The following is a 23280-nucleotide window of genomic DNA, read 5'->3' as shown; positions in this document are numbered from 1 at the left end:
ACTTCCCCCAAGGTCCATCCAGTGAGACTAATTTGAACCGTAGTACAAACCAGGAGTCACGCTGGCTCTGAATGTTTAGAGCAGGAATGAATTCAACTGTTGTTTTCTGTACAGCCGTCATGGCAGAGGAAGTCTGGACTGAGATGTGGTCCAAAGAGGACAGAAGGTGGTACCTCCAGATCCCCAAATGTTCAGCCATGCTGTTGAGCTAAGCCCTATGGAGCAGATCCTCCACTTTCATCTGTTGATAAATATATATAAAAAGATGAAGGGAGGACATGATAGAGGCTTATGCCATTTTATTCAGAGTGTTAAGAGAGTAGGTGGAGAAACTTCTTTCCCTTTTCTCCCATGACTCAATGGTCATCAAGTGAAATTGGTGGGCAGTTGGTTTAAGACAGACAAAAGGAAGTACTACTTCCTCACACAACATTATGGGATTCTCTGGCACAAGGTGTAGCTCAGGCCACCAGCTTAGGTGGCTTTAAAAAAGAAAAGAGGCCTAGATGAATTGATGAAGAAAATGAGCCTGTCAATTGCTATTACTTTTGCTAGCTCATTGGCACCTCCATGTCTAGAGGCACCATGTCTTTGAACAACACACACTGGAGGCAAAAGAGATGGGAAGGATGTTGCTTTCATGAGCTGTATGTTGGCTTTCCAAATGACCATCTCCTATTAGAAATCATGGGGTCTAGGAGCTCTACTAGTCTGCCTTTGTGGGGAATGGCCTTTCTCCATCCAAGCATTGCACCAACATTCTGAAGCATTGCAGATCTCTTCATATTCTTATGCAAGCTGAGATAGGACTCTGTTTTGTTCGCTCCTCTTTTGCAGAATCTGACAGCCATGTCCCGGCCTCGGGGCTCCCTCCAGTGGAATTGAGGCCCCCGCTGTGCCTCACGCTGCAGGAGAAGCTTCTCTCATTCTACAGGGACCACATCTCCATCTCTGAGACGGAGAAAGCTCTGGGGAAGCAGCTAGCAGGGGACATCTGTGCCGAGTTGCAGAACTTCCTGAAAAACAAGTCTTCGGAACTTCCCTTTGGGAACATGTTCCTTAGCGGCTACCTCTGCGATGACCTTGTCAGCCATAACCACCTTGAAGTTGACTTCATGCTTCCCTTGATGCTGGAATCCAATCTTTGGCACCTGATCCCAGGAGAACAAACCGTTGTGAATAACCCCTGCTTTGGGATGATCAAGCGGACCGGTCTGGAGTACTTCCCGCGGGGAAACAGCCCCTGGGACAGGTTCATTGTGGGTGGGTATCTTTCATCCAACACCATCAGCGACGCCCTCCATAAGATACTGGTGGCCTCCGTCAACTGGCCTGTCATCAGCAGCATGTTGGAATGTGTCATCAGGCCTGTGATGGCTCCCAAGGAGTTGAAGCTGGAGGTCAGGTATGAACAGATCCATCTGGACATAACCCTCTGCCCCACGGTAGAAGTGGGGGATAAAGTTCTACTTGCTGCATCTTTTGAAGTACCTGTGGAGAACCTCTGGCAGCAAGACTTTTACGCAGCAGAGATGTCCAAGCTTAAAGATCTGGATGCCAGAGATTCAGGCATCCGGCAACGGTGTCTCAACATCTTGAAGGTTGTCTTTGAAAACCATCCCTTCTGGAGCAAGCTGGCTGGCAGTCCCTTGACTCACGTCATCCTGCACTTGAGCCAGACTGAACTGGACTGGCCAGAGGCAGCGCTGGCTGATAGGTTCCAGCAAGTGCTGGAGGAGCTGGTCCAGTACCTAGCAAAAGGTTCCCTTCCTTGCTTTTTTGATGGGAGGATAGACCTTTTCAGCCGCCTGCCCTTAGAGGAAATCGAGGAGATTGGCTGTACGTTATATGAGGCTTTGGTGGAGCCAGATCTTGTGACTGGACTGGGATTGTGAACAAACGACTCAGTGGAGGTGACTGCACTGGTCTGCTTTGGGGGTTGTGTGGCTTGGAAGAAGCTTGTCCACTCATCCCCAATGCAATTCTTTGCACCTAATGAAAAAGTATTCGCTCTTGAAGTAAAATGGTCCTGGGTTGTAAGATAGGAAACCTTCTCTTCTCTATCTGAAATCTAGGATCAATGTTTTCATTCCCTAATGGTTGAATCCCATGCTGCTCTGTAGGAATGCCAAGCCAGATTGGAGGGCTGCAGTTACATAGGAAAAAACACACACCACTGGCTGCATCATAGGCATTCAGTGTAATTTGTCCCCTCCTACCTGGTTTTCTCCATCACTGTGTAACGGGAGCAGTGTGAGATGGAGCTCTAACCTTGCAGAACCCCCCCTCCCCTACTGTAAGGATCAGTCCCTACCCACTGTCTCTGGCCTGGGGCATGTCTGCTTTATTGCACAACTTGAAGTCCTAGAAAAGATATTTGAGGTGGGTGTATGTCAGATTTTGCCGAAGCAGTGTAGATTCTGCCATAGATGCTGAGCCAGTAATTTCTTCCTAATCTGTTGTGCAGGCTACCACAGAATTACCATAGGTGCTTACAGGCACTGGGGGAATCAGTCATGCAGTTGGAGTCTCCCTGTTTGCAAGTGTGCGTGTCTCCATTCCTTGTGGTGCTGCACTTGTGTCAAGCAGTCATTATAGTTTGCAACATCTTTTGTACCATGTGGCTAGAAATCAAGGGGGTCTCGGAACGCTTGCTTGCTGGAAGCAACCTTTCCTGATCAGAGTGCAGTCCAAAGTGGCACAGGATGAACCCCTTGTCTACCTCATGGGCATAAAGGTGCGATTTTGTTTTCCTCACGTGTTGGTTACACCTGTTGCCAGCACTCAAAAGTTAACCTAGTGCCAAAAGTGTGTGGGGTATGAGGGAGAACTCTAGATTTTGGGTGTTCCTGAACCTGGGAAAACCAGCAGGTCTGATAGACTTGGCCATAACTGATTGTTCATCCAGATCTTGGATTGCCATTGTGAAGCCAACTGAGGTGAACCTCTATCACAGCCTTGCCCATCCTCTCCATCCAGATGTGGCAACACATCTGGAGACAGGGTGGGGAAAGCTGTTCTAGTGAAATCAAGGTTTTCTAACTGTAGAACAAGTAGTTTGTATGCTTCTTGTGTGCCTGGCTTTAGTTATGTACCTGCTGGCATGTCAACAGAAGTCTTCACCACCGGGATGGTAAATTACCCTGTAGTGGTACCCACGGACACACTCTGAGGTTGTAGCAGGGCTTGTATGCCTTGGGTTCTCTAGACGAGCAGCCCAGAGACTTGGGGAAATCAGGCAGATTTAGCGAGCCCACTTACAAGGGTGACTGTGTCCGTTCTGTCTAGTGCAGTCACTTCACCCAAGCCACCATCATCATTTGCCATGTCTTTTGGAGTGTGTTTGCATTCCCTAAAGGATGAAAAGGGAAGGTAGCTGCTTTCTTGTCAGCTATAACTGGAAATATTAAAGGCTCCCATCTCTTTATGATCTCAAAATATTCACACTTGAAGGACTGTTTATCTAGAGCCCTTATCACTTCCTCTGGCATGCAGCAAATCACAAGAATGTGTTGTTTTAATAAGGCAGATGCAGCGTATTATTCCATTTTCTCCCCTTTTTACTCTCAATTGGAACTCATGGGAGCGAGCAGCTGATTCTGTATATTTTCTTTCAGACCTTTTCTGCACCAATCATTTTTCACAAGCAAAACTGGCCATGTGGTAGTCCTTTCCTTGAAATCATCCTGTGATTGAGCTTTCATGTGAAACTCCCAGCCTATGTGGCTAGCAGAATCATTTACTACTATTTAAAGAAACTTTGCTTTTAAATACCTGATGTGATAAATTAGTCAGAGTGGTGTGTGGGTTGACATGATGGCACAGAAGAAATAATCATAGAATGATGGGGAGAACTTGCCAGGAGGTGAGCTTCACCACTGAGGGATAATTTAAACTCATCTTTTGCTCCTAAAAAATGAATTGCTTCCCTCCTCTCCCCTTTGCTTTAAGTATGTTTTCTTACTAATGTTTGAGAACTAAATTTGTGTGTAATGTTTGGATAGGAAATTCTGGGAACTTAAGAATCTTATGGTATATGCCTCTTCTTGGGAGGACAGTATGCTGGGGTTTTTTGTATGCTCTGATTTCCGTAACCTTAAAGACTGCTGTTGGAAAGGAGGGAAGCTTCTCCAGATGCAACAGGTAAAAATAAAGACCTCTAAAGAATATATATATGTATCATATTTAAAGTGAATTCTGGGTTTGATATAATCTTTGCATAAAAGAGTTTGAGTATACTCTTTAAAAGGAAAATAAATCTCACTTAAAGCAGCCAACAGGATGATGTCACAAGTTGGTTTCAACACTACCGCATACCTAGCATTCCACCACTGGAGAGGGTTGAGACAGCTCTTACTGAAGGCTTAGTTTCCCTTTTGCAATCAAAGGAGGGGGAGGAAAGCACTACTTGACAGCCTTAAAGGGGAAACTTGACCGCTCTCAGGGCTGTGAAGAAAAAGCTTGAAAATAAGTAAGTAGGTTTTTTCTATGAACAAAAGCTCCAGTGGTTACTGTCACGTGTGCACACCTCATAACTTTTCCTTCCTCTGTTGCGAACTCTACAAAACACAAGCTAAGCTTCAGTGTAGAATCCATGGTGCCCTGAATGCTGCTAATAAGGCAAGCCAAAACAATGAAACATCACAATGCACAATTGAGTTTTACAAAAAAGAAACATTTAATTAAAAAAAGGTAAATAAGTTACCCAAACTAGTTTGTACCCAAGCAGCAGCTTCCTTAGTGATCAGAAGAGTATGGTATTTGCCAGACAACATGGGAAAACTAAGATTAAATTGTGCGTGTTGCAAACGTTCTGTATGCTCCTGTTGTAGAAGTGACTAAGATGGTTCTTATTTGAAGGAAGAGCTTTTTAACCAGGAATGGAGTTATGACCTACACATTCAGTAGGAGAGACCTGCATTCTCCACCATTCATAACCCGCTCAGCTTTAAAATTAAGTTTCCTAGGTAAGAACAGCACTCTTACAATGGTTTTGCAATAGAAGGAGCTGTAATGATGGGCTTAATGATGAGCTATTATTTCAGAATAACAACACCCACATTTAAGGATGTGCGTATTTATAAATCATAGCCATGCATATGTCCCAGCAAAAACCTAAGCTCTGAAGTCTTATTCTACCTCCCATTTTCTCTTGGGGAGCAGAGTATATATGAGATAATGTTTTGCATTATTTTTCATGTATTTTCACATGTTACGTGTGTCATTAAAAAAACTACCCAAGAAGCAGGCACTTCAGGTTAAGTGTCTTTGCTCAGCTAGCCTTTGTAAAAAAGAAAAAAAAAGTTGTTTGCAGTTCCAAAATGTGGTTTGCCACACTGAAGGAGCAACATACAGAGTCCAGAAAGGCAGAGAGGAAAGGAAACCCTCTTCTAATGTACACTGTTTGTGGGGGCAGGGAGAGACTTACAAAGGAAGCATGTAACTGAAAAAATGGAGGAGATTTACAGGCTGTTGCATAGGAACTGTAAGTGAAAAGACTTCCCACTTCACCAACTCAGTTCAAACTTTTAAATACACCAGAATGAAGAGAACCAAGGCCTGTGGTGTATTTGCTTTATAGAAAGCAGACTGGATCTTTTGCCAGCCTTCTCAGAAAGTTTGGTGCAAGCCCCAAAAGGACTTGTGCTTGCAGCTAGGCTTTTAATATCCCCAGCAAACACATCCTTCTCGTATTGCATGGATTCCTACAAGAACATCCTCAATCAAACTGTGTGGGCTGACCGGCTTCAGTGATTCTGCGGACATGTCTTTCTGGTGTGACCAGGTTGGTGGCAAATCCCGCAAGTCCGTGGCCTCTTGGTAGTGGGTGCCTTCAGGGAAGAATCACTGTCTGATCTTTTAGCTTTGGTTCCTGATCCCCTCACATTCCCTTCACCCATGAACTGGCTTGAAGGAAAAACTGCTGCAAAAGAAAGAAACTGGTTGGCCTGATTTGCATGTAAGGACAAACCAGGGTATGGGTTGTCATTGAATCGTAGTTGTCATTATGTGCAAACCATGCACTATGGTTTAACTATGGGTTGTTAGCCACAAACAATCCAGAGTTCACAACTCAACAACAAACCATGGCTTCTCTTCCTGGGTTATTTGTGGTATTCTGGGTTGTCATTATGTGCAAGCCAGGCTTTTGTTTCAAACAATTATCATGCCAGAGTCACATTAAAATATAGACCGTTTTCTTATACAAGGCAGGCCTTGGGTTGCTTGCACCTATTCTAGATTTTCCTCCATCCCTTCTAACTAAGGACTGGTTAAATGGAGAGGGTGAGACCTTGAATATTGGACCTTTACACATGCAAAGTTTCTCTCTACTGCCAAGCTGCGCACCACAGAACAAGTTCTCCGATAAGGAGTGCCCGAAGGTGGAGTAAAGTCCGGGAGAAATCCCACCAGGAGAGGAGCATGCAGCATGTAAAGTTCCATGTACAGAGCCACTGCTACATAAGTAGAGGACCTGTACACCAATCTACCACTGGCTTGTGGAAGCTCCTCCTATTAACCCCTGAAGTGTCTCTTTGCTACTACGGACTAGCAACATCTTAAAAAAGCAAGCGGTAGAATCCTCAAGAATCCAACAGGTTGGTTCATACTGTGGGAGCTCAGTTCACAAGCAGAACCATGCAGAAGATTGGCATTTCCCTGCCACGTCAATTTTTAGAAAGGCACCATCTCCCTTTTATCCATTACATTTTTATCCCACCCTTCCTCTAAAGAGATCAGGGTACCGTATGTGTGGTTCGTCCCCACCACCCCTTTAATCACCACAACAAGCCCGGGATGTGGGTTAGGCTGACAGTGGTCAAAGTCACACCCCAAGCTTTGTGGCGGAACGACGTGTGGCCCTCCAGATGTTTTGGCCTACGGGTCCCATCAGCCCTTGCCAGCAAAGCTAACAGTGAGGGACCACGGGAGTGGTAGCTCAAACCATCTGGAGGGCCACAAGTGGCCGACCCCCGTCCCAGCCTGACTCTCCAATCGCTACACCACACTGGTTTCTTCCCTTACCTGGTGCCACGTTTTCATCCACCCACTGGAAAAAACCGCACTGCTGCTCTCTCGGCTTGGAGCAGGTGTGGAATTGGCGCCCTTTATTGGGTCCCTCTTTCTGAACGGTCCTGGTGACAGCAGGCTGCTCACACCTGCAGACGGCACCTCCACCGCTGCCTCGCCCATTTCCTCCTCCTGGGTCAGAGCCATCACTCCAAGAGCGGCCAAAGCCCCTTTCCCCGCCTTTGTGTGAGGAGGCTGGGGGTGGCGCGAAGGCCCTGGCTAGGCCGTTGCTCCTGTCGTCCGGCTGCTGGTCGGCCCACAGGAAGAAGCTGCAGGTGCCGGCCCTGCATTTATAGAACTGCCTGCCTTGGTTGGCCCCTTCTTTCCGCACTGTGAGCAGCACAGCCTCCTCTCCGCAGTTGCACACCACCGTGTTCTCGTCGGCATCGACGAGTGCAGCAGGGGGGTTTCTGGCTGCCCTTGCAGGAGGTGCTTGGGAGGCCGGTGAGAGCAGGTTCCCGTGGCTCTGGCTGCCAGCCATCTGGCGAAGGGAAGGGTGGCCCTGGAAGAGGTTCGTCAGCTGGTTGGCTGGCTGCAAAGGCCTGGGCGGCCCCTGCAGATATTTCAGATCCAAGATCTCCCGCAGGGTTTCATCGCAGCCTCCGATGCAGCCGACAAACTCCAGGGGCATCATGGCAGGGAGGCTGCCCCGCTTGAACTTCAATTTCAGCCTGGATGACAGAGGCATCAGAAGTTAGCATGGGGCTTGTTCCTGCTTACAGCTTGCTCCCGGGAAGGGACTGGTAGCTAGAGCAGAGATTTTATGACGAAACAGCAGCTAGCCGCCTCGAGTGCCATTTTTTGGTAGAGTATAAATCAAATAAATAAGTGAATAAAACAAGAGCAGGTGTGCACAACTTCAGGTGGTCTGGGGGTTAATCTCCCCCCCCCACTCCATTCCTATCATCATTGTTTTGCGGCAACAGCAGCAGGCGGGGAGTTGTATTCTAAGCCTTGGAGGCTTAGAATGGACAAATACAACTCGGAAACAAATTAAATTTGTCCAGCATAAGCTTCTGTAGGAATCTGCCACTGAATTTCGGCTGTAAACCACTATTCCCCTCCCTATTTTCTAGAGGACAAATAAAGAGATAAATGTGGAAGAAGTGTGCAACATAACATCTTCCTCAAGAAAGGAAGCTAGGCTCACGTAGCACAGACCAGGTGTCCCCCAGTCAGCAGAAAATTCTTGCGAGCATTTAGAAAAGGTGAATATGGCAATGCACACACGCCCCGCGCGCACTGGTGGGGCCGCACACTTCAGCAGGCTGGAACCAACCTTTCTCTGATCCTTAGCGGGGCAACTTCCTGCCTACAATTCTCCTGAGGGGAAGACGGCAGCGGATGCATTACTCCGCTGACGTGCACACACACTCCTGTAATCTTCGGCCACCACAAAAAACTACTGCTAAACACGTTCAAAGTTGTGACGTGAGCGGCACCCAAACGCCTCCCTCTGCACAAAGACACTCACCTGTGCACCGGATGGGGTTTGCAGAACTCGCAGATGGAGTTGTCTTTGCTGACATCCAGCACGGAATTGGGGAACCACACTGCGGTTTTGCAAGTGGGATAGCCCAAGCAGCTGAGGTAAAACCTGGGAAAAGGATTTTTTTTTAAGCCTTAACAGGAACTGGCAGGAACCCCATTAATTACAAGCCCCGTGAGGTGCCAATCTACACTGTCAGCGTGTGTAAACAGCCGTTTTGCAAACAACTGAGAATCAACTTTAGGTGACCAATTTTGCTGATTTTATCAGCAGAAAACACGGCCCTTTCCCATTCTTGCCACATATACATACATACATACATACATATGGCAAGAATGGGAAAGGGCCGTGTTTTCTGCTGAATATATATATATATATATATATATATATATACACATGGGGAATCAGGCTAGTAAATTTTTTGTGGACCACGTGTGTGTGTGTGTGTATATATATATAGTGTGCGTGTGCATGTGTGTGTATATATATATATATCACACACACACAAAATATATATATATATAGTAAACAAAAAAATTACTAGCCTGATTCCACACACACACACACACACACATATATATATATATAGGAGAGATCTCTCTCTCTCTCAGCTATTCAGCTATTTCAAAAGAGGGAACCGATATCAATATAAAAAGATATCAGTAATTGCCAAATGATTATGCCAAACTCCGGTTCCATCTGCCACCATTTTGTGACTAGTGGGCCTTGCTAATTTTCAACTGTTCCCTCTTTTGAAATAGCTGAATTCTTTGCCACAGCAATTTCCACGAATTAGGGAGTTCCACAGTTCAGCTTTCTTCAAGTGAAGTACAGGCATTGGCTCTGGAGGTATCGTTACTGAGCCTCCCCATTTCAGGCCGAATTTCCTGATCCAGAGGCTCTAAGTAAAAGAAAAGTGTGTCTTTTATATTGTCCCCCAACCATGCCTCTCAAAGTATTCTGTCATTCATTCTCCAGCTTTCTCACTTAACTTGTACCCTGCCCCCAACTGCCAGTTTTTCATCTCTCCCTCTTGGTGCTTTTCTATTCATATCCTCCTATAACAGCTCTTCTCTCTCCTTACTCCCTGTTTTTAAAATGTATTATTTAAAAATTTGTTGTTGTGAGGATAAAATGGAGAGGAGGAGGATAATATAAGCCGCCTTGGGTTCCTTGCAAGAGGAAAAAAGGCGGGATATAAATGCAATAATAAGCAAGCTTTGCTCTCTAACCAACTCCCACTTGCCACACCTGCCTATGCAGTGTGCATGCTGCAGCCATGGCACAAGGTAGTCAACTAAAGAGGCAGTGGGCACTGAGAGCCACCTGAACTGAGCTGAGACCTACTGGTGGGTCCTGGCACACAGTCTGAGAAACACTGCTTTAGGGTGAGCAGATGAGAGGGAGGAGAAGTCTCTATAATAGTTGCAAAGAAGAGGGACTTTTGATAGATGCAGCTTCTCATGGAGGGGTGAGAAAAATTGCACTTCCTTCGACACAACCTCAATTCCATCTGGTCACCCTCTTTCTTTAAAATAGAATGCTTAAAAAACACAGTGGTCCTGATCCAGTACTTGAAGGCCAATGCACTCCACAAATGTTAATTAGCAATGACTCTCTCCTAGGCACAATATCAAGAATGCCCTATAAGGCAAGCCTGAAAATTGCCACTACCTGGTTGTCCTGGCCTCCAGATGACCACCCAAGAAAACTTTGGTAAAATGTAAAACAATAGGCTCATTTTTCTCCTTTAAGTCCATATATGACTAGAAGATGCGTGTTGGCAGGCTCACCACTAAGAGGTTTTGGTGGATTTCTTTGTAAAGCTGCTGTAAGCTGGCTACAATTTAAAGTGTCAGGTTGCACTCACACACATGCGCGCGTACAAACACACACACACTCACCCTCCATTCTTCTTGGTCTTCAAGACCATGTCCCTGTTGCACCAGGGACATTTCCTAACAGGATCTGGCATTGCTGGGTAGATTTCTTCTTGCTGTGCGACATGGGTCACTTCTCCAAAATACTGAGACAGAGCCTCATCAAGCCTGTCACAACAGACAGATAAAGCTCTGCTTATTTTTCCTGCAGCCAGCTGTTCTGGTCGAAGGATTAGTGGATTATAAATATTTGCACAGAAAACACACAGGCAAATTAGCATCAGCTCCAGCAGGAAGTGCTGAAGAAGGACATACTCTAGATCAGGGATTGGGAGGTCTCTGGCCTTCCAGATATTGTGGGACTACAGCTCTCATGATTATCTCTGAGCACTGGCCATGCTCACTGGGGGCTGATGGTAGTTGGGGTCCAACAACACCTGGACAGCAACAGGTTCTGCAACCCTGCTGTAGACCCTGTTCCTGAAGGGGATGGTGGGACTCCTTAAGGAAAGAACGGGAGATACTAGAGGACGTGACTCTTGCCACAAAATAAAGGCAGAAAGTCAAAACAACAAAAAGAGAACAGGAAAGAGAGAAGGAGAAAAAAAAGAAAGGAAAGAGTAAAACCAAGAGTCTAGTCTGGCAGACGCATGAAGTAGGTGACCTAAGTGGACAGGTATGTGTCCCATGAGTACAGAGAGAAGAATGTTGAACATAATTCTTTTTCTTTAGAGGGCAAAAGGTGAAGCAATTCAAGAGGTAACAATTGGTGCATCACATCACTATACCAAGCACAAATACAAGATCCAATTGGTGTATAAGCGTGAGCCACTCCTAGCTAATGGCAACTGGTATGAACAGCATGGGAGTGGTCAGCTCAGTCATAGTTCTTCTTTAGGTATTTATTTACACAATCGCTGCAAAAATAAAAATCCTAAAGAAATACAACCACGTCCTGTAATGTGCCAGCCACTCCCAGTCTATTGAGTGAGTTCCACGACATACACAGGCACCATTTTTAATTTGCAAAATGCATATTCCCATTTTACAGATGAGGAACCAAGGCCAAGAGTGATTTACCCATGAACCATGGGGACAGGAGGGCTTTGAACCCAGGTTTTGTATGCGCATCCCCATGTCTCTGTCTGCTGGAACCACAACATTAAGGAAAGCAACGATGTTGAAGCAGTGAGATATGGAGCTCAGGCACCTCTCCTGGCTCAGGTGCTGCACAACCCTGAGAGCGGTGGGGGAGTCTCTGTACTCACTTCTTTGCCTTCTCCACAGCTTCTATGAAGACACGTTTGTACTTCTGGACCTGCTCCCTCAGCACAACCGATCTGTCTTTCTTCCCCTCGCAAATCAGCTTCAGGTCACCCTCCAGTTCTGCTCGGAGGTCAGGCTTGGACATTTCATAGCCCATGGAATCGTAGCCTGGGGGAGAGAAACCTTGCTGTGAGGGGAAGGATCCAAGGCGGCAGGAGCCCAAACTCGCCTGGAAGCACCGTCCTTACCTTCTACCAGCCCCATGCCCAGGTGTCCTGGAAGGAACCTCTGGTCTGGAGTGAGCCCCACGTACATGCGGGACTTGATGGTCTCAATGTGCTCCGCATGGGTGGCGTCGGTCCCTGAAACGATTAATTTCTGTTAGGTCCCATGGGCAAGGAGAGCCCCACCCCACATTTAGTTATTTGTTACATTTATATCCTGTCTTTCCTCCAAGGAGCCCCAGGTGGCGTATGTCACCTTCCTGCTCTCCCTTTTTATCCTGTGATAAAATGACCCTGTGAGGTAGGCTAGGCTGAGAATCTGTGACTGGCCCAAAGTCACCCAGTGAGCTTCATGGCCGAGTGGAGGCTAGAGCTCGGGTCTCCCCATTCTTAGTCCAACACTCTAGCTCTCCATTACTCCATGCAGTGCTATTCACTGAGAACCATACTCACTACACACAGATTCTTAAAGATTTACACATGTCTGCACCTGATGAAGTCAGAGATAAGCAGTGCAATTTGAGTTGCAGTCATGAAACGGGTGGGTAACGGGTGGCCCTTGAGATATTGTTGGACTTCAATTCCCATCAGATCTAACCAGCATATCCAACGGTCAGAGATGATGAGGGCTGTAGCCTTTGCCATAAATCAAGGAGTTTCCAACCCAGTTCAGCTCCCTGTGGACAAAAGCAACTCACCCCAGTACCTCTGCCTGTACCTATTGCTCACCAATATCCTTAAAATCCATGCTTCCTTTCCCATTTACTAACCCTCCACTGCCCTATTTTACCAGTAGAGCTTACATTCTACACAATACTTCCTGTGTGGGCAAGTTTTCTGTGATGGGGAACCAAAAGGCAGACTGTGCCATGTTCAGATAATTTTTAGACAGCGTGGAAGTGCTGGTGTATAAAGACTCTTAATACATGCACATCTCGAAGACGCTGCCCATACAGAACTGACCAATGCCATGTTTCTCCATGAGGGAAATGAGATCAGCTTCTGTAAGCAGCTGGGGCGGGCTGGTCTCCCCATCAACCATCTCCACTGTGGTGGGTTGGAAGCGAGATCCACTCTCGTAGACAGGGATAACCTGTGGGATGGGATTGGGGAGAGAACAATGCAATGAGGGAAGAAACGGGCAACTAAAAGGATCAAGGGGTTGGAGCAACTCCCGTATGAGGGAAAGTTACAGCAGCTGGGATTGTTTAGCTTGGAAAAGAGGAGGGTGAGGGAAGACATGATAGAGGTGTACAGAATTATGCCTGGTGTGGAGAATGTGGATAGGGAAACTTCTCTCTCAAAATACTAGAACCCAATGGGGTCATCCACTGAAGCTGATTGGTGGGAGATTCAGGACAGATAAAAGGAAGTCCTTCACACAGCACATAAAAACATAAGAAGAGCCATGCCGGATCAGACCAAGAGTCCATCTGTCCCAGCATTCTGTTCACACAGTGGCCAACTGACTGTTGACTGGGAACCCACAATCAGGCATGAGTGCAACAGCACCCTCCCGCCCATGTTCCCCAACAAGTGGTGTACATAGGCTCACTGCCTCTGGTAATGGAGGTAGCACATAGCCCTCAAGCCTAGTAGCCATGGATAGCCTTTTCCTCCATCACTGGTGGCCATCACTACGTCCTGTGTGGCCATCACTACTTCCTGGTGGTAGTGAATTCCACAGTTTGACTCTGCGCTGTGTGAAGAAGCCCTTCCTTTGGTCTGTGCTGAATCTCCATAGCATAGTTAAGCTATGGAGTTCTCTACCACAAGATGTGGTGATGGCCACAAATTTGGATGGCTTTAAAAGGGGGTTAGACAAATTCCTGGAGGAATTTATTTACTGCCGTGCACAAAGGATCATGTGCTCTTACCTTATCACTCCACTTCTCATAAGGATAGACATCCAAGTAATTCCTGGCCAAGATCATCAGCCCGTGAGCAACAAAGCGCTCGTTAGCAATGTCAATCTCTACTGTTGTTTCCTGTCCTTTAGCATCTTGGGAACAGCAGGCCAGAAAGTGGCGTACAATGAATTCGTACAGCCGCTGGTCGTTCCCCTAATAGCGTACGAAGGAAAATGTGTCAACAGTGAATGGCAGCTGAAGGAAAGAAAGGTTCCTTGGATCAACTGTGAGAGAGTTTCAGAGGTGGAAACAGGTATATATAATAAATTGAGACATTCCTTCTCTTTCTCCATAAAGGAGTCCATAGCAGAAACTCAGGCAGAGAATGCCACAGGCAGCTTCCCGAGAGGGTGGGTAATTCTGAGTTCCTTCATCAGGAGTGACTGAGTGATCCGATCACATCCAACACAGAGGAACAGTGCAAATTACCTGCTTCACCATGGAAGCTCTTTGGAAGGGGTCAAGGCCAGAGCAGTGAGTCATACAGAGACACTGCAGGCAGAGTCCTCTTTGGATGGGTGCTTTGGGCTCATAGCAGCCTTTACAGAATTATTTAATTGGGCTTCTTGTGGCACAGCGTTTGGGAATTACTGCACTGGAGTAAGCTTTGTAGATCTCAAGACAAGCCACGACACTTACATCTCTAAAAAGCATGCTTAACTGGCTGTGAAGCACTTTTATCCTGGGAATTCATAAGAGAGGATACTTGGTGTGGGGCTGAAAAAGTGAAGGGGGAGGGGGTGCCCACTGATTCATTGCACTGGACTGGGACTGAATGGGCCGCTTCTGCTTCAACCTTCCACATGGGCTTGCTGTGCATCTTTGAATCCCATTATTTAAATTGTTCTGTGCTTCACTTTCAGATTCAGAGCAGTGGGGGAAATGCTTCGCCACCCTGCCTTAAGAAACGTTGGGTATTTTTATAAGATATCACAGATCTTTTCATTTCTCAGTTAGGGTAACTTGTCACAGGTGCTCTGGTGACGGGACGTTAGAAAAAACATGAAGACGCAGACAATTCAATGTCACTTATCAAGAAACAAAAGCAGCACGTGGTGCAACCACCAGGCAAAGAATGTCCCCAGTCACATGGACTCACCTGCAAATTACCTGCATATTTTGTAGGATGAATGGGGGGGTGGGCCTGATCTGATTTATTTCCATTACGCGGGGTTGGCCCACCCTGGTCTAGAATCCTTTGTGCAAAGGCTCCCCAGTGGGGGTCTGGTGTCTGAAGCTGCACCAAATTGGGGAGGTTTAAGTCTTTTGGAAAGATATTGGTCTCTGTTCGAGGATAACTTATGTACCTTAAAAATAAGTAAGATTTTTTTTTAAATCCAACATGCAGTTATTAAATAAATCTACATCCAATTTTGTAAAACGTCTAAATATTTCTAGCTTCATTTCCAGCTTGCCCCATCTCTAAAGACTTGGGGAGAGTATTAAAATTCAACAAAACACCTATTACAACACTGAAATAGCAATACCAGAATTAAAATTAGCCCACAAGGACTTGCATGCGACCCTGATCAGTCACTCATCCCCCACTGCAACTGTTTTTGAAAAGACTGACCTGAATGTTGCTCATTTTATATAACTAACACACACAAAGAAGAACTGCAGTTTTTACCCCTGAGTGTAGAGCTTCTCAGCAATCTTCATGGTTTCTTTGGCATTTATTTTCAGCTTACGAGAGGCCAGCTTCTCAAGTTCCTATATCAGACGGGGATAAGGAAAAATACACTTGATCACTGCACTGTCATAAGGAAAATTGCCTCCCCCCCCCCCCCGCATAAAATAAGCAGGGCTGCTAGCTTTGGCAGGGCCATGACACTATTTAAATTCTAGCACCCTGAAAATTGTAGTGTTGGCGTCTGTTTCCCAGCTTCCAATATGCAGGATCAGAGCTTTTCAGACTTGGACATTTCCCTCTCTCCCCTGTACTTTTTGTCTAGTATTCCATGAGTTCCAAAATTAAAGAATGTGGAGTTTGGACTAAACAACTTGGATCTTTCATCCCCCTCCCCACTCAGATAGATTTAGGTAAAATTTGCTGGGAGCAGTTGGCCTTTAAGGGTGCAGTCCTATTCTTGTTTAGACAGAAAAAAAGCCCTACAACTCCCAGCATGGCTGGCTGGGGCATGCTGGGAATTGTAGGACTTTTTTCTGTCTAAACAAGCATAGGACTGCACCCTAAACCTTATTTGTAGAGCATATTTTTTTGAGGCTAAGAGATGATATATTAGGAATACCACCTCATTGCAGGGGCTTGGGTTAGATGCTCATTTGACTATATTCTACTGTTATATTCTAATTTTAGGATCGCCTTTTCTTAAACATACCACAGTGTCCAATGGCAGAGGTCTCCATTTACTCTTCGGTCTGCTCCCTACCTCCACAACTGTGGCCAGTGGATCCTAAAAGCAAAAACATGCAGCAAGAGAGGGGTCTCCAGGGGCCTTGGGACATTAAAAGGTCATGGACTGGACTGTGCAGTTTCTTACCTCCATACACATTTGGTAGAGAACAAGGCATGCCGTGTGGTTGAAGAGACGGTTCCTCTTCCAGTTAAAGTCCATAGTGCCTTCTTCGTGGTCATGGGTCACTGCAGAGAAAAGACAGATCACTAACAAGAACCAGTGTCACCAAGGCAGTACACAGCAGCACTGTACTGAGAGAGAGAAGCACAGAGTTCATAATTATGAGATGGATATGCAAGTTTCATCTGTAGATAAAGCAAGGTGCTAGCCCCTGTGGTCGCAAGACAAATGTTTGACAATTTGAAATGTACCTTTAATTTTGTAGAACTCCTCAGGAACAAAGGCTTGGATAGCTTTAAATCTTTCCACCACAAACCCCAGTGTTGGAAATTGACAGCTCCCATAGCTGATCAGTTGTTCTGCTAAAACATCGGGGAAGATTTTCTGGAGCCTCATAGTCTGGAAGCGGGTGAAGGCAGCACCTGGGCAAACAAGGGGAGAAATAAAGGTTAATATTAAAGTGAAACTTTATGCATCCTATGTATCCATCCATACCAGAGAGGCAAATGTTACTGAAGAGGTCCGGTCAGTGACCTCAGCACTTCTGAAAAGCCAGTGAAATCTTGCTGGATTCTTAGAAGATATATCTAGATCTCAAGAGTTAAAAAAAATAGGGGAAAGTATAGCAAATGATGATTTGGCTTAGAAACCAGAGAGCAAATCAAAAAGGAAAGCTCATAACTTTTGGAAACCCAACATGTGCAGATCACACACCAGCTCTTTGGGAGACTTGCGCTGACAATACACTAGAAGACTCTTTACACTAACTTATCCATTCAAGTCACATCATTCTACTCAGTGTCCCAAGTATTTTATACAGCAGCCTTCCTCAACCTGGTGCCCTCCAGATGTACTTCGACTACAGCTCCCAGAATCCCCAGCAAGCTCTGATGACTGAGGGATTCTGGGAGCTGTAGTCCAACACATCTGGAAGGCACCAGGTTGGGGAAGGCTGCTATATAGCATGGGGGTGTCCATAAAGTGGCTTTGCACATTTGCTCCCATACCTATCCTGAGATCCAGTTCTTGCCTCACGTCCACAGCATCGCTCACGTTCTGATCGGGCTGGGTGAGGTTCTTGCAGGCGGCTCTTATGGCATGAGGCGTGATCTCAGAGAAGCGGGCTCGGAACACGTGGAGGCTTGGCTTCACTGCCCACCGAAAAGAGAGATTCAAGGCAGATTTAGATGGAAGAAGCGACATGTTTAAAGAATAAGTATCAACAGCACCCCAGCAACCACAGAGCATGGCTGACACCCTTACATCTCAGTGTTAGCATTAAGAAGAAGGTGCTCTTAAGTCAATTTAAAAGGTCACAATGAGAGATAGGAAAGGAAATGTCCTCTGGTGCATTGGGCTCAAGGCTGAATGGATCAGCAAACTGTGGTCACTGGATCACCGCTGGTCCAGGTGTGCTCTTTCAAGTAGCCCACAAGAATAACAAGACAGTGTTGAGGATAATTTCCAGGACAAACTATTTAAGAACATAAGAAGCACCATGGTGGATCAGACCATCGAGTCCGGCATTCTGTCCACACAGTGGCCAAGCAGCTGCCCACAGGAAACCCGCAAGCAGAACCTGAGTGCAACAGCACCCTCCTGCCCATGTTCCCCAGCAACCAGTGTACACAGGCACACTGCCTCTGATACTGGAGGTAGCACATAGCCGTCAGGACTGGTATCCTTCTCCTCCAGGAATGTGTCCAACCCCCTTTTAAAGCCATCCGAACTGGTGGGCATCACGACATCTTGCATATAAGATATATAAACATAATAAATAGATGACATATAAGAAATATGTAGCTATTCTTCTATTCCAGGAATGGGACCCAGGCCAAACCCTAAATTAAAACTCAACTCCTCCTACGCTCTGATACAGCTGTACTTATTCATTTCATTTCATTTCTATACCGCCCAATAGCCGAAGCTCTCTCTACTTCAGTGTGTGGGGTACAGGGGAAGCACTGCTAGCTAGCACATTTTCACCTGCTTTGCAGCTCAACCACTATTATTCAGGGCCAGCTATTTAGTCAAGACCTTATTCGGGGCCAATTCTTCTTTAGTTTGAAGTGCACTGTACAGCTGCAATAGAACACAGAAGGTGCCAAGTTTCAGAAGCCTTGCACACAACCTCCCACACGGTGACCACAAGATAAAAAAAAATGCTGGCCTGCAAAGAACAAGCAAACCAGAACAGCAGTCTGCAACACAACACAGCTTTGGAATAGTCGTTATTGGTCAAACCCTAATCAATACCATGTATCATGTACTGAGTGCACTGTAAACTTCAGCAATGTGTATTCCATTGGGCGACACTGAGACAATCCAACAGCAGGCTCAGATTGTTCGGCATCCTATTCTCTGCTAGTAGCACACTATAATATGGGTGCTTCTGGCAGAGAAAGGGGTTACACTGTATGTAACAAGTGTGGGTTACAGTTTGGAAACTTTTGCTTTAACAGATATGGTTGGTCTGTGTGCTCCTCACTGGACAAAACTTCTATTCTGGAGGATCACTTTAGGATTATGAGCTACAACAACAGGCCTCCTGCCCACCCGCCAACCCACGCACCTGCTTTGCAGACATGAATTATTTCGAAGCCAATGTTCTCTCCTTCACGATCGCAATCTGTCCAGATCACCAGAGCCTGGCACTGAGCTACTTCTCGCTCAAGGGTTCGCTGGAATCAGGAGCAGCACAAATTGAGAGAACACATAAACAAGCCACCCACAATGCAGCTGAATTTAGTCACTGCCTGCCCTATAAGCAGCAGGCGGTGAGAACATAAACATATTTCTACCGTAACAGATAAGCCATGCTGTCCCGATGCTCCAGGCTTGTGCCCAAGACATGCATCTGAGCACCAAGTGGCACTCGAGAAAAACTCCTCAAGTGTCCAAGTATGTGTGAAATGTCACATCCAGCAGAAACTGGAGGCAGACACTCAAGACTAGGGACCCAGTGGGTCCTTCCAGCTGGGACTCTTCACTGTCCTATGTATCTTTTCTCCCATTTGGGCACCTTGTTGCAGAGACAGCATCAAGAATAGCGGCTTCCAGCCTCCAGGGCTGGTGTCAGAGCTTCCCAGCCCATTACTGCTTCTGCCTCAATACTGAGGAACAAGGATCCCCTTCTCCCCTACAAACTTGCCCCTCAATTAGGGTATCTTCTGGGGCTGTTTTGCATCCCCCTGCCATCTGGGCTATGCTGAGACAGTGCCCTTTTCAGCAGTGGCATCGAAATTGTACAGCTCCCTTCCTAGGGAGACTTGCCTGGCTCCCCTGTTAACGTGGGCAGATTTTATCACGCATAGGATTGCGCTATAAGGCCACAACCCTATGCATCCTTACCCACTGATAAACCCACTGATTTTGGCAGTGCTTAGTTCTGAGTAACCATGCAAGTGGAAAGATTTATTTCAGAGGGCATTTGGGGACAGTATATCCTGCTGTCCTGTATGGCTTCAGCTTGCTTTTTACTGCTTGGAAAACCCCAATAGAGGTGCTTTATGTGTTTTAAATATACATTGTTAAGCTGCCTTGTGAATCCTACTGCGTAGAAAGCCAGTGCATAAATATTTTAAATACATAAGCAAGCGACTCACACGCCCCTCACACTGTACAGCATTTTGGGTGGTACTCTCAACTCTGTCATCTAGCAGAGGAAATATTAAAGGAAAAATATGGGGAGCCTGCCATCTACAGCCCCAGTGGGGAGTTCAGCTGTGATATGATTGGTATGGCTTCTGTCCTGGTGCACTCCACCCCAATCACAGAAATTTACAAGGAATCACACTAGCCCCAACATTTTCTATTTTCTGTACAATGCAGGGCAGCAGTACTGATGTTTCTAGGGGGTCTGGCTTTGGGGCAGATTGCTCTGGGTCATACTTCCTGAGTAAGAAGATAACCCATGCAGTATTGTGGATTACAACTCTGAAAGCTCAAGCTACCTTTATTGGCTGCAAAAGTGACATTTAGGGTTATGTTTGCTGAAGGCATGAGGAATGCAGCTGGAAGATGTTATACTAGGCAAGCTCTTCAGACAGAGATTACGGGCAGGGAAATGAACAAAGAATAACATGCTGCCTATGATAACACCAAGAAGCCTTGTAGCAGCGCACACCTTAATGTCTATGTAGTTTTCAGGACAGAATTTCTCAATTTCAGCATCAAAGAGGACAAGTGGGTTGCAGCTGTGCCTGGGGAAGGAGTATCAACAGCAAGATGTAAGGTAAAAAGACATCAGACAAAACCAGGAAACAAGTAATAAAGGAGTATTTCCTAGATCCTTCTAAGATACAGGTGAGAGTTTCTGATAGTTTTTGCTCTTCTTCAAAACTCTCAGTATAGTATCACACAAACACAACTATCCTCAGAGATCTACCAATACATACCATTTTCGAAACGGCAACTTAAAATCATGAGCCAGCAAGTGTCCAGACACAGATGTCATCACCACAGATACATTCTGCAGAAGACAGAGTAACCAGGCTTATCTTCAGGAAAGCAATGTTTAAAGCCTTCTGCCCATAGTGAGGTTCTAAGATAAAGGCCTCTCAGACCAAAAGATCAAGAAATCTGTTACAGCAATTCTATGTACCACTTGATCTGGCATCCTAAAGAAGAACCAGAGCTATTTTCTGAATCCAGAGCATGTCTGTTTATATGGACTAGTTTCTATCCTTCACAACTTCAAGAAAAATATATGACAAAGTTATGAGCAGTGTCTACTCAGAAGCTGAAGGGAGTCCGAGTAGCCTTGCTGAATCAGAGAAAAATATCTCTGGTTCTTTAGGTAGGCAGATTCAGCAATCTTGTTTCCAGGAATGGCCACCCAGATGCCTCTGGGAAGCCCACAAGCAAAGCACAAAGTCCATAGTCCACCCCTGCTTGTCCCCAGCATCTGATCCTCAAAGATATTGTACCTCTGGACATGGAGGTTCCATTTAGCCACCAGGGCTAATAGCTACTGTGGTTTGAGAATTTGGCTTGGACAGCTGCATTTTAGCCAGTTTTCTCTCCCACATCACTGCCTCTTGTTGCAACCTGCTCTTACCTTTCAGCTTTAACGAAGTTCCATTATTTCTTCCCTCCACCTCCCTAATCCGAATTTGTTATTTTATGCTACCTTCAAAAATGCATGATATTGCCAGCTCTTTTGCCACACCTTTCCCATCTAGGCAGATGTTGACAAACACTCATGCACTCACTTATCTTTAAACGTAAGCATTTGTTCGTATAGATATTAATACCAATGTGACTACCGTAATATCACTGTTACATCTGCAGTCTTGTATTTAATATTGAGATACACACACAGTGTGTGTACACATATGTATAATAGACAAACACAATGGTAAAGGATAATCTTGACACATACCTGACCAAACATGTGATATTGGCATTCATATATCTTGTTGAATTTGGAAAGTCCTTCTCTCTAGAGAGAAAAAGGAACAATTCCAGCACGTAAGAAACTGCAGATTCCCAACAAATTAAATCAACACATATCTAAAATATTGAGATATCCTGTATAGATTTGTGACAAGTACCTTTCAGGTGAGGGTTATCATACTTATAATACAGTGGACTAGCCCCTGATCCTGCCTATATTTATGTCCACAGCTGTTTCAGTACAGGCACCGTTGAATGCATAATAAACTCGTCTTTTGCTATGTGTGCATGTGTTGAGAAGCCTAAGAATGGGCAGATTTTCCAGAAAATCTATGTGCAGCAAAATACATGCCTGGAATTAGTGGTGACGCACTATGCTCAGGTTAGATACTACTGCCTTCCATATGATAACTGGGCACATCTGAAGCAGCCCTCAGCAGAGAATGAGAATGGACCACCTCAGGATCATGTCAATGTCTGAATTTCATGTATCTTCTACTAGTAGCACTGTTCAATATTGCAGGTTTCGGATTCTTTTGAGGGACCAGCATTAAACTTGTTGGGAGTGTTTTATCTCTGTGTAAAGTTAATTAAATGTTGTATAATGTATTGTAAATCTATTGTTACTCCCCTCCCACCAAGCTTTTAAAGCACGGCAAGCCTCACACTCAATTAAATAAATGATAGAGACATTATTGTACTCTCCTACCCTCCTCATCCTGCTGTTAGAAAGGATGTCTGCGATTCCCCTGGCAGCATCATTTTTCTCTGCCACACACAGAACCTTTTGGATGTTTCGGAACATCACGCCTTCAGCAGTCTGAGAGAAGCAAAGATTCCAGGACTGGGAGAACAACCTGACGCCACAGCAAGCAAACAGTCTGGTCTGTCCGATCATCCTGAGAGCTGGGGCCAATTCCCAGCCGGCCAAGACATAGTGGAGGTTTCTTTGGAATGCTGCTTTATATTCCTATATTCTTCTGTTTGCAGTTGTTATGGAAACCGCAACAAAAGTTGGGCAAGAAAAGATTAAAACTCAGTTCTGGGTACAGAAGACAGCAGTTCACTTGCCCCACATGAAACATTAAAGGTTGCAAAACTCCAGGTGTTCTGATCTCCACAGGTTTCCGTTTGTTACCAAGGTGAACTCAAGAGGGACCAAGTTCTTTGACAAACAAAGACCGCCAGAGCAAATAGCAACTGGACCCTTCCTTTTCATCAGGAGGCAATCAACCAACGTAAGTTGTATTTTAGCATAGCAGGATCCCAGTTCCAAGATCAGGCAATTAAAACCAGCACCAGACTACATTCACCTCAGTATCCAAGACAGAGAAAATCTGTTTCACCACTTGCCCTATCAAACCACAATGTTGATTCCCCTCTCCACCTATCCAACCATCAGATCCTACTCCAGATCCAAGCCAGCAAGCTTCAGCTACACATAACCTAAGTGGCCAGCAGCTCCACTCCTACCTCACTCCCAAACCTAGTTACACTTCTTCT

General features: G+C 45.6%; 2 protein-coding genes across 5 annotated transcripts in view; one reads left to right on the top strand and one right to left on the bottom strand.

Moving 5' to 3' along the window:
- The window catches only part of MIEF2 (mitochondrial elongation factor 2), a 16469-nt gene extending 12302 nt beyond the window's left edge, over positions 1-4167 (top strand). For both annotated transcript variants that reach the window (XM_084818144.1, XM_084818145.1), the window contains one exon: positions 838-4167. In XM_084818144.1, the coding sequence (XP_084674270.1) occupies positions 838-1895 (1058 nt within the window). In that variant the 3' untranslated portion in view covers positions 1896-4167. The remainder of the gene's footprint in view (positions 1-837) is intronic.
- TOP3A (DNA topoisomerase III alpha) overlaps positions 1-23280 on the bottom strand; it is a 25677-nt gene extending 2397 nt beyond the window's left edge. The window contains exons 1-19 of one of the 3 annotated variants that reach the window (XM_084818140.1): positions 22487-23280; positions 21764-21823; positions 20778-20851; positions 20507-20582; positions 18953-19061; positions 17388-17531; positions 16632-16802; positions 16345-16445; positions 16183-16257; positions 15471-15553; positions 14940-15147; positions 13808-13993; positions 12894-13023; positions 11955-12068; positions 11709-11874; positions 10465-10608; positions 8546-8668; positions 7027-7742; positions 1792-5923 (exon numbers count right to left, since the gene is read on the bottom strand). In XM_084818140.1, coding sequence (XP_084674266.1) covers positions 5748-5923; positions 7027-7742; positions 8546-8668; positions 10465-10608; positions 11709-11874; positions 11955-12068; positions 12894-13023; positions 13808-13993; positions 14940-15147; positions 15471-15553; positions 16183-16257; positions 16345-16445; positions 16632-16802; positions 17388-17531; positions 18953-19061; positions 20507-20582; positions 20778-20851; positions 21764-21823; positions 22487-22675 — 3045 coding nt within the window. In that variant the 5' untranslated portion in view covers positions 22676-23280 and the 3' untranslated portion in view covers positions 1792-5747. Of the gene's footprint in view, positions 1-1791; positions 5924-7026; positions 7743-8545; positions 8669-10464; positions 10609-11708; positions 11875-11954; positions 12069-12893; positions 13024-13807; positions 13994-14939; positions 15148-15470; positions 15554-16182; positions 16258-16344; positions 16446-16631; positions 16803-17387; positions 17532-18952; positions 19062-20506; positions 20583-20777; positions 20852-21763; positions 21824-22486 lie in introns of those variants that run through there. The other 2 variants (XM_084818141.1, XM_084818143.1) reach the window with 2 other exon arrangements.

This window comes from Heloderma suspectum, chromosome 12 (assembly GCF_057233095.1).
Source record: "Heloderma suspectum isolate Gila_16-S chromosome 12, 16-S_ref, whole genome shotgun sequence".
Lineage (NCBI taxonomy): Eukaryota > Metazoa > Chordata > Lepidosauria > Squamata > Helodermatidae > Heloderma > Heloderma suspectum.
This window is presented reverse-complemented; position numbering and strand designations above follow the sequence as displayed.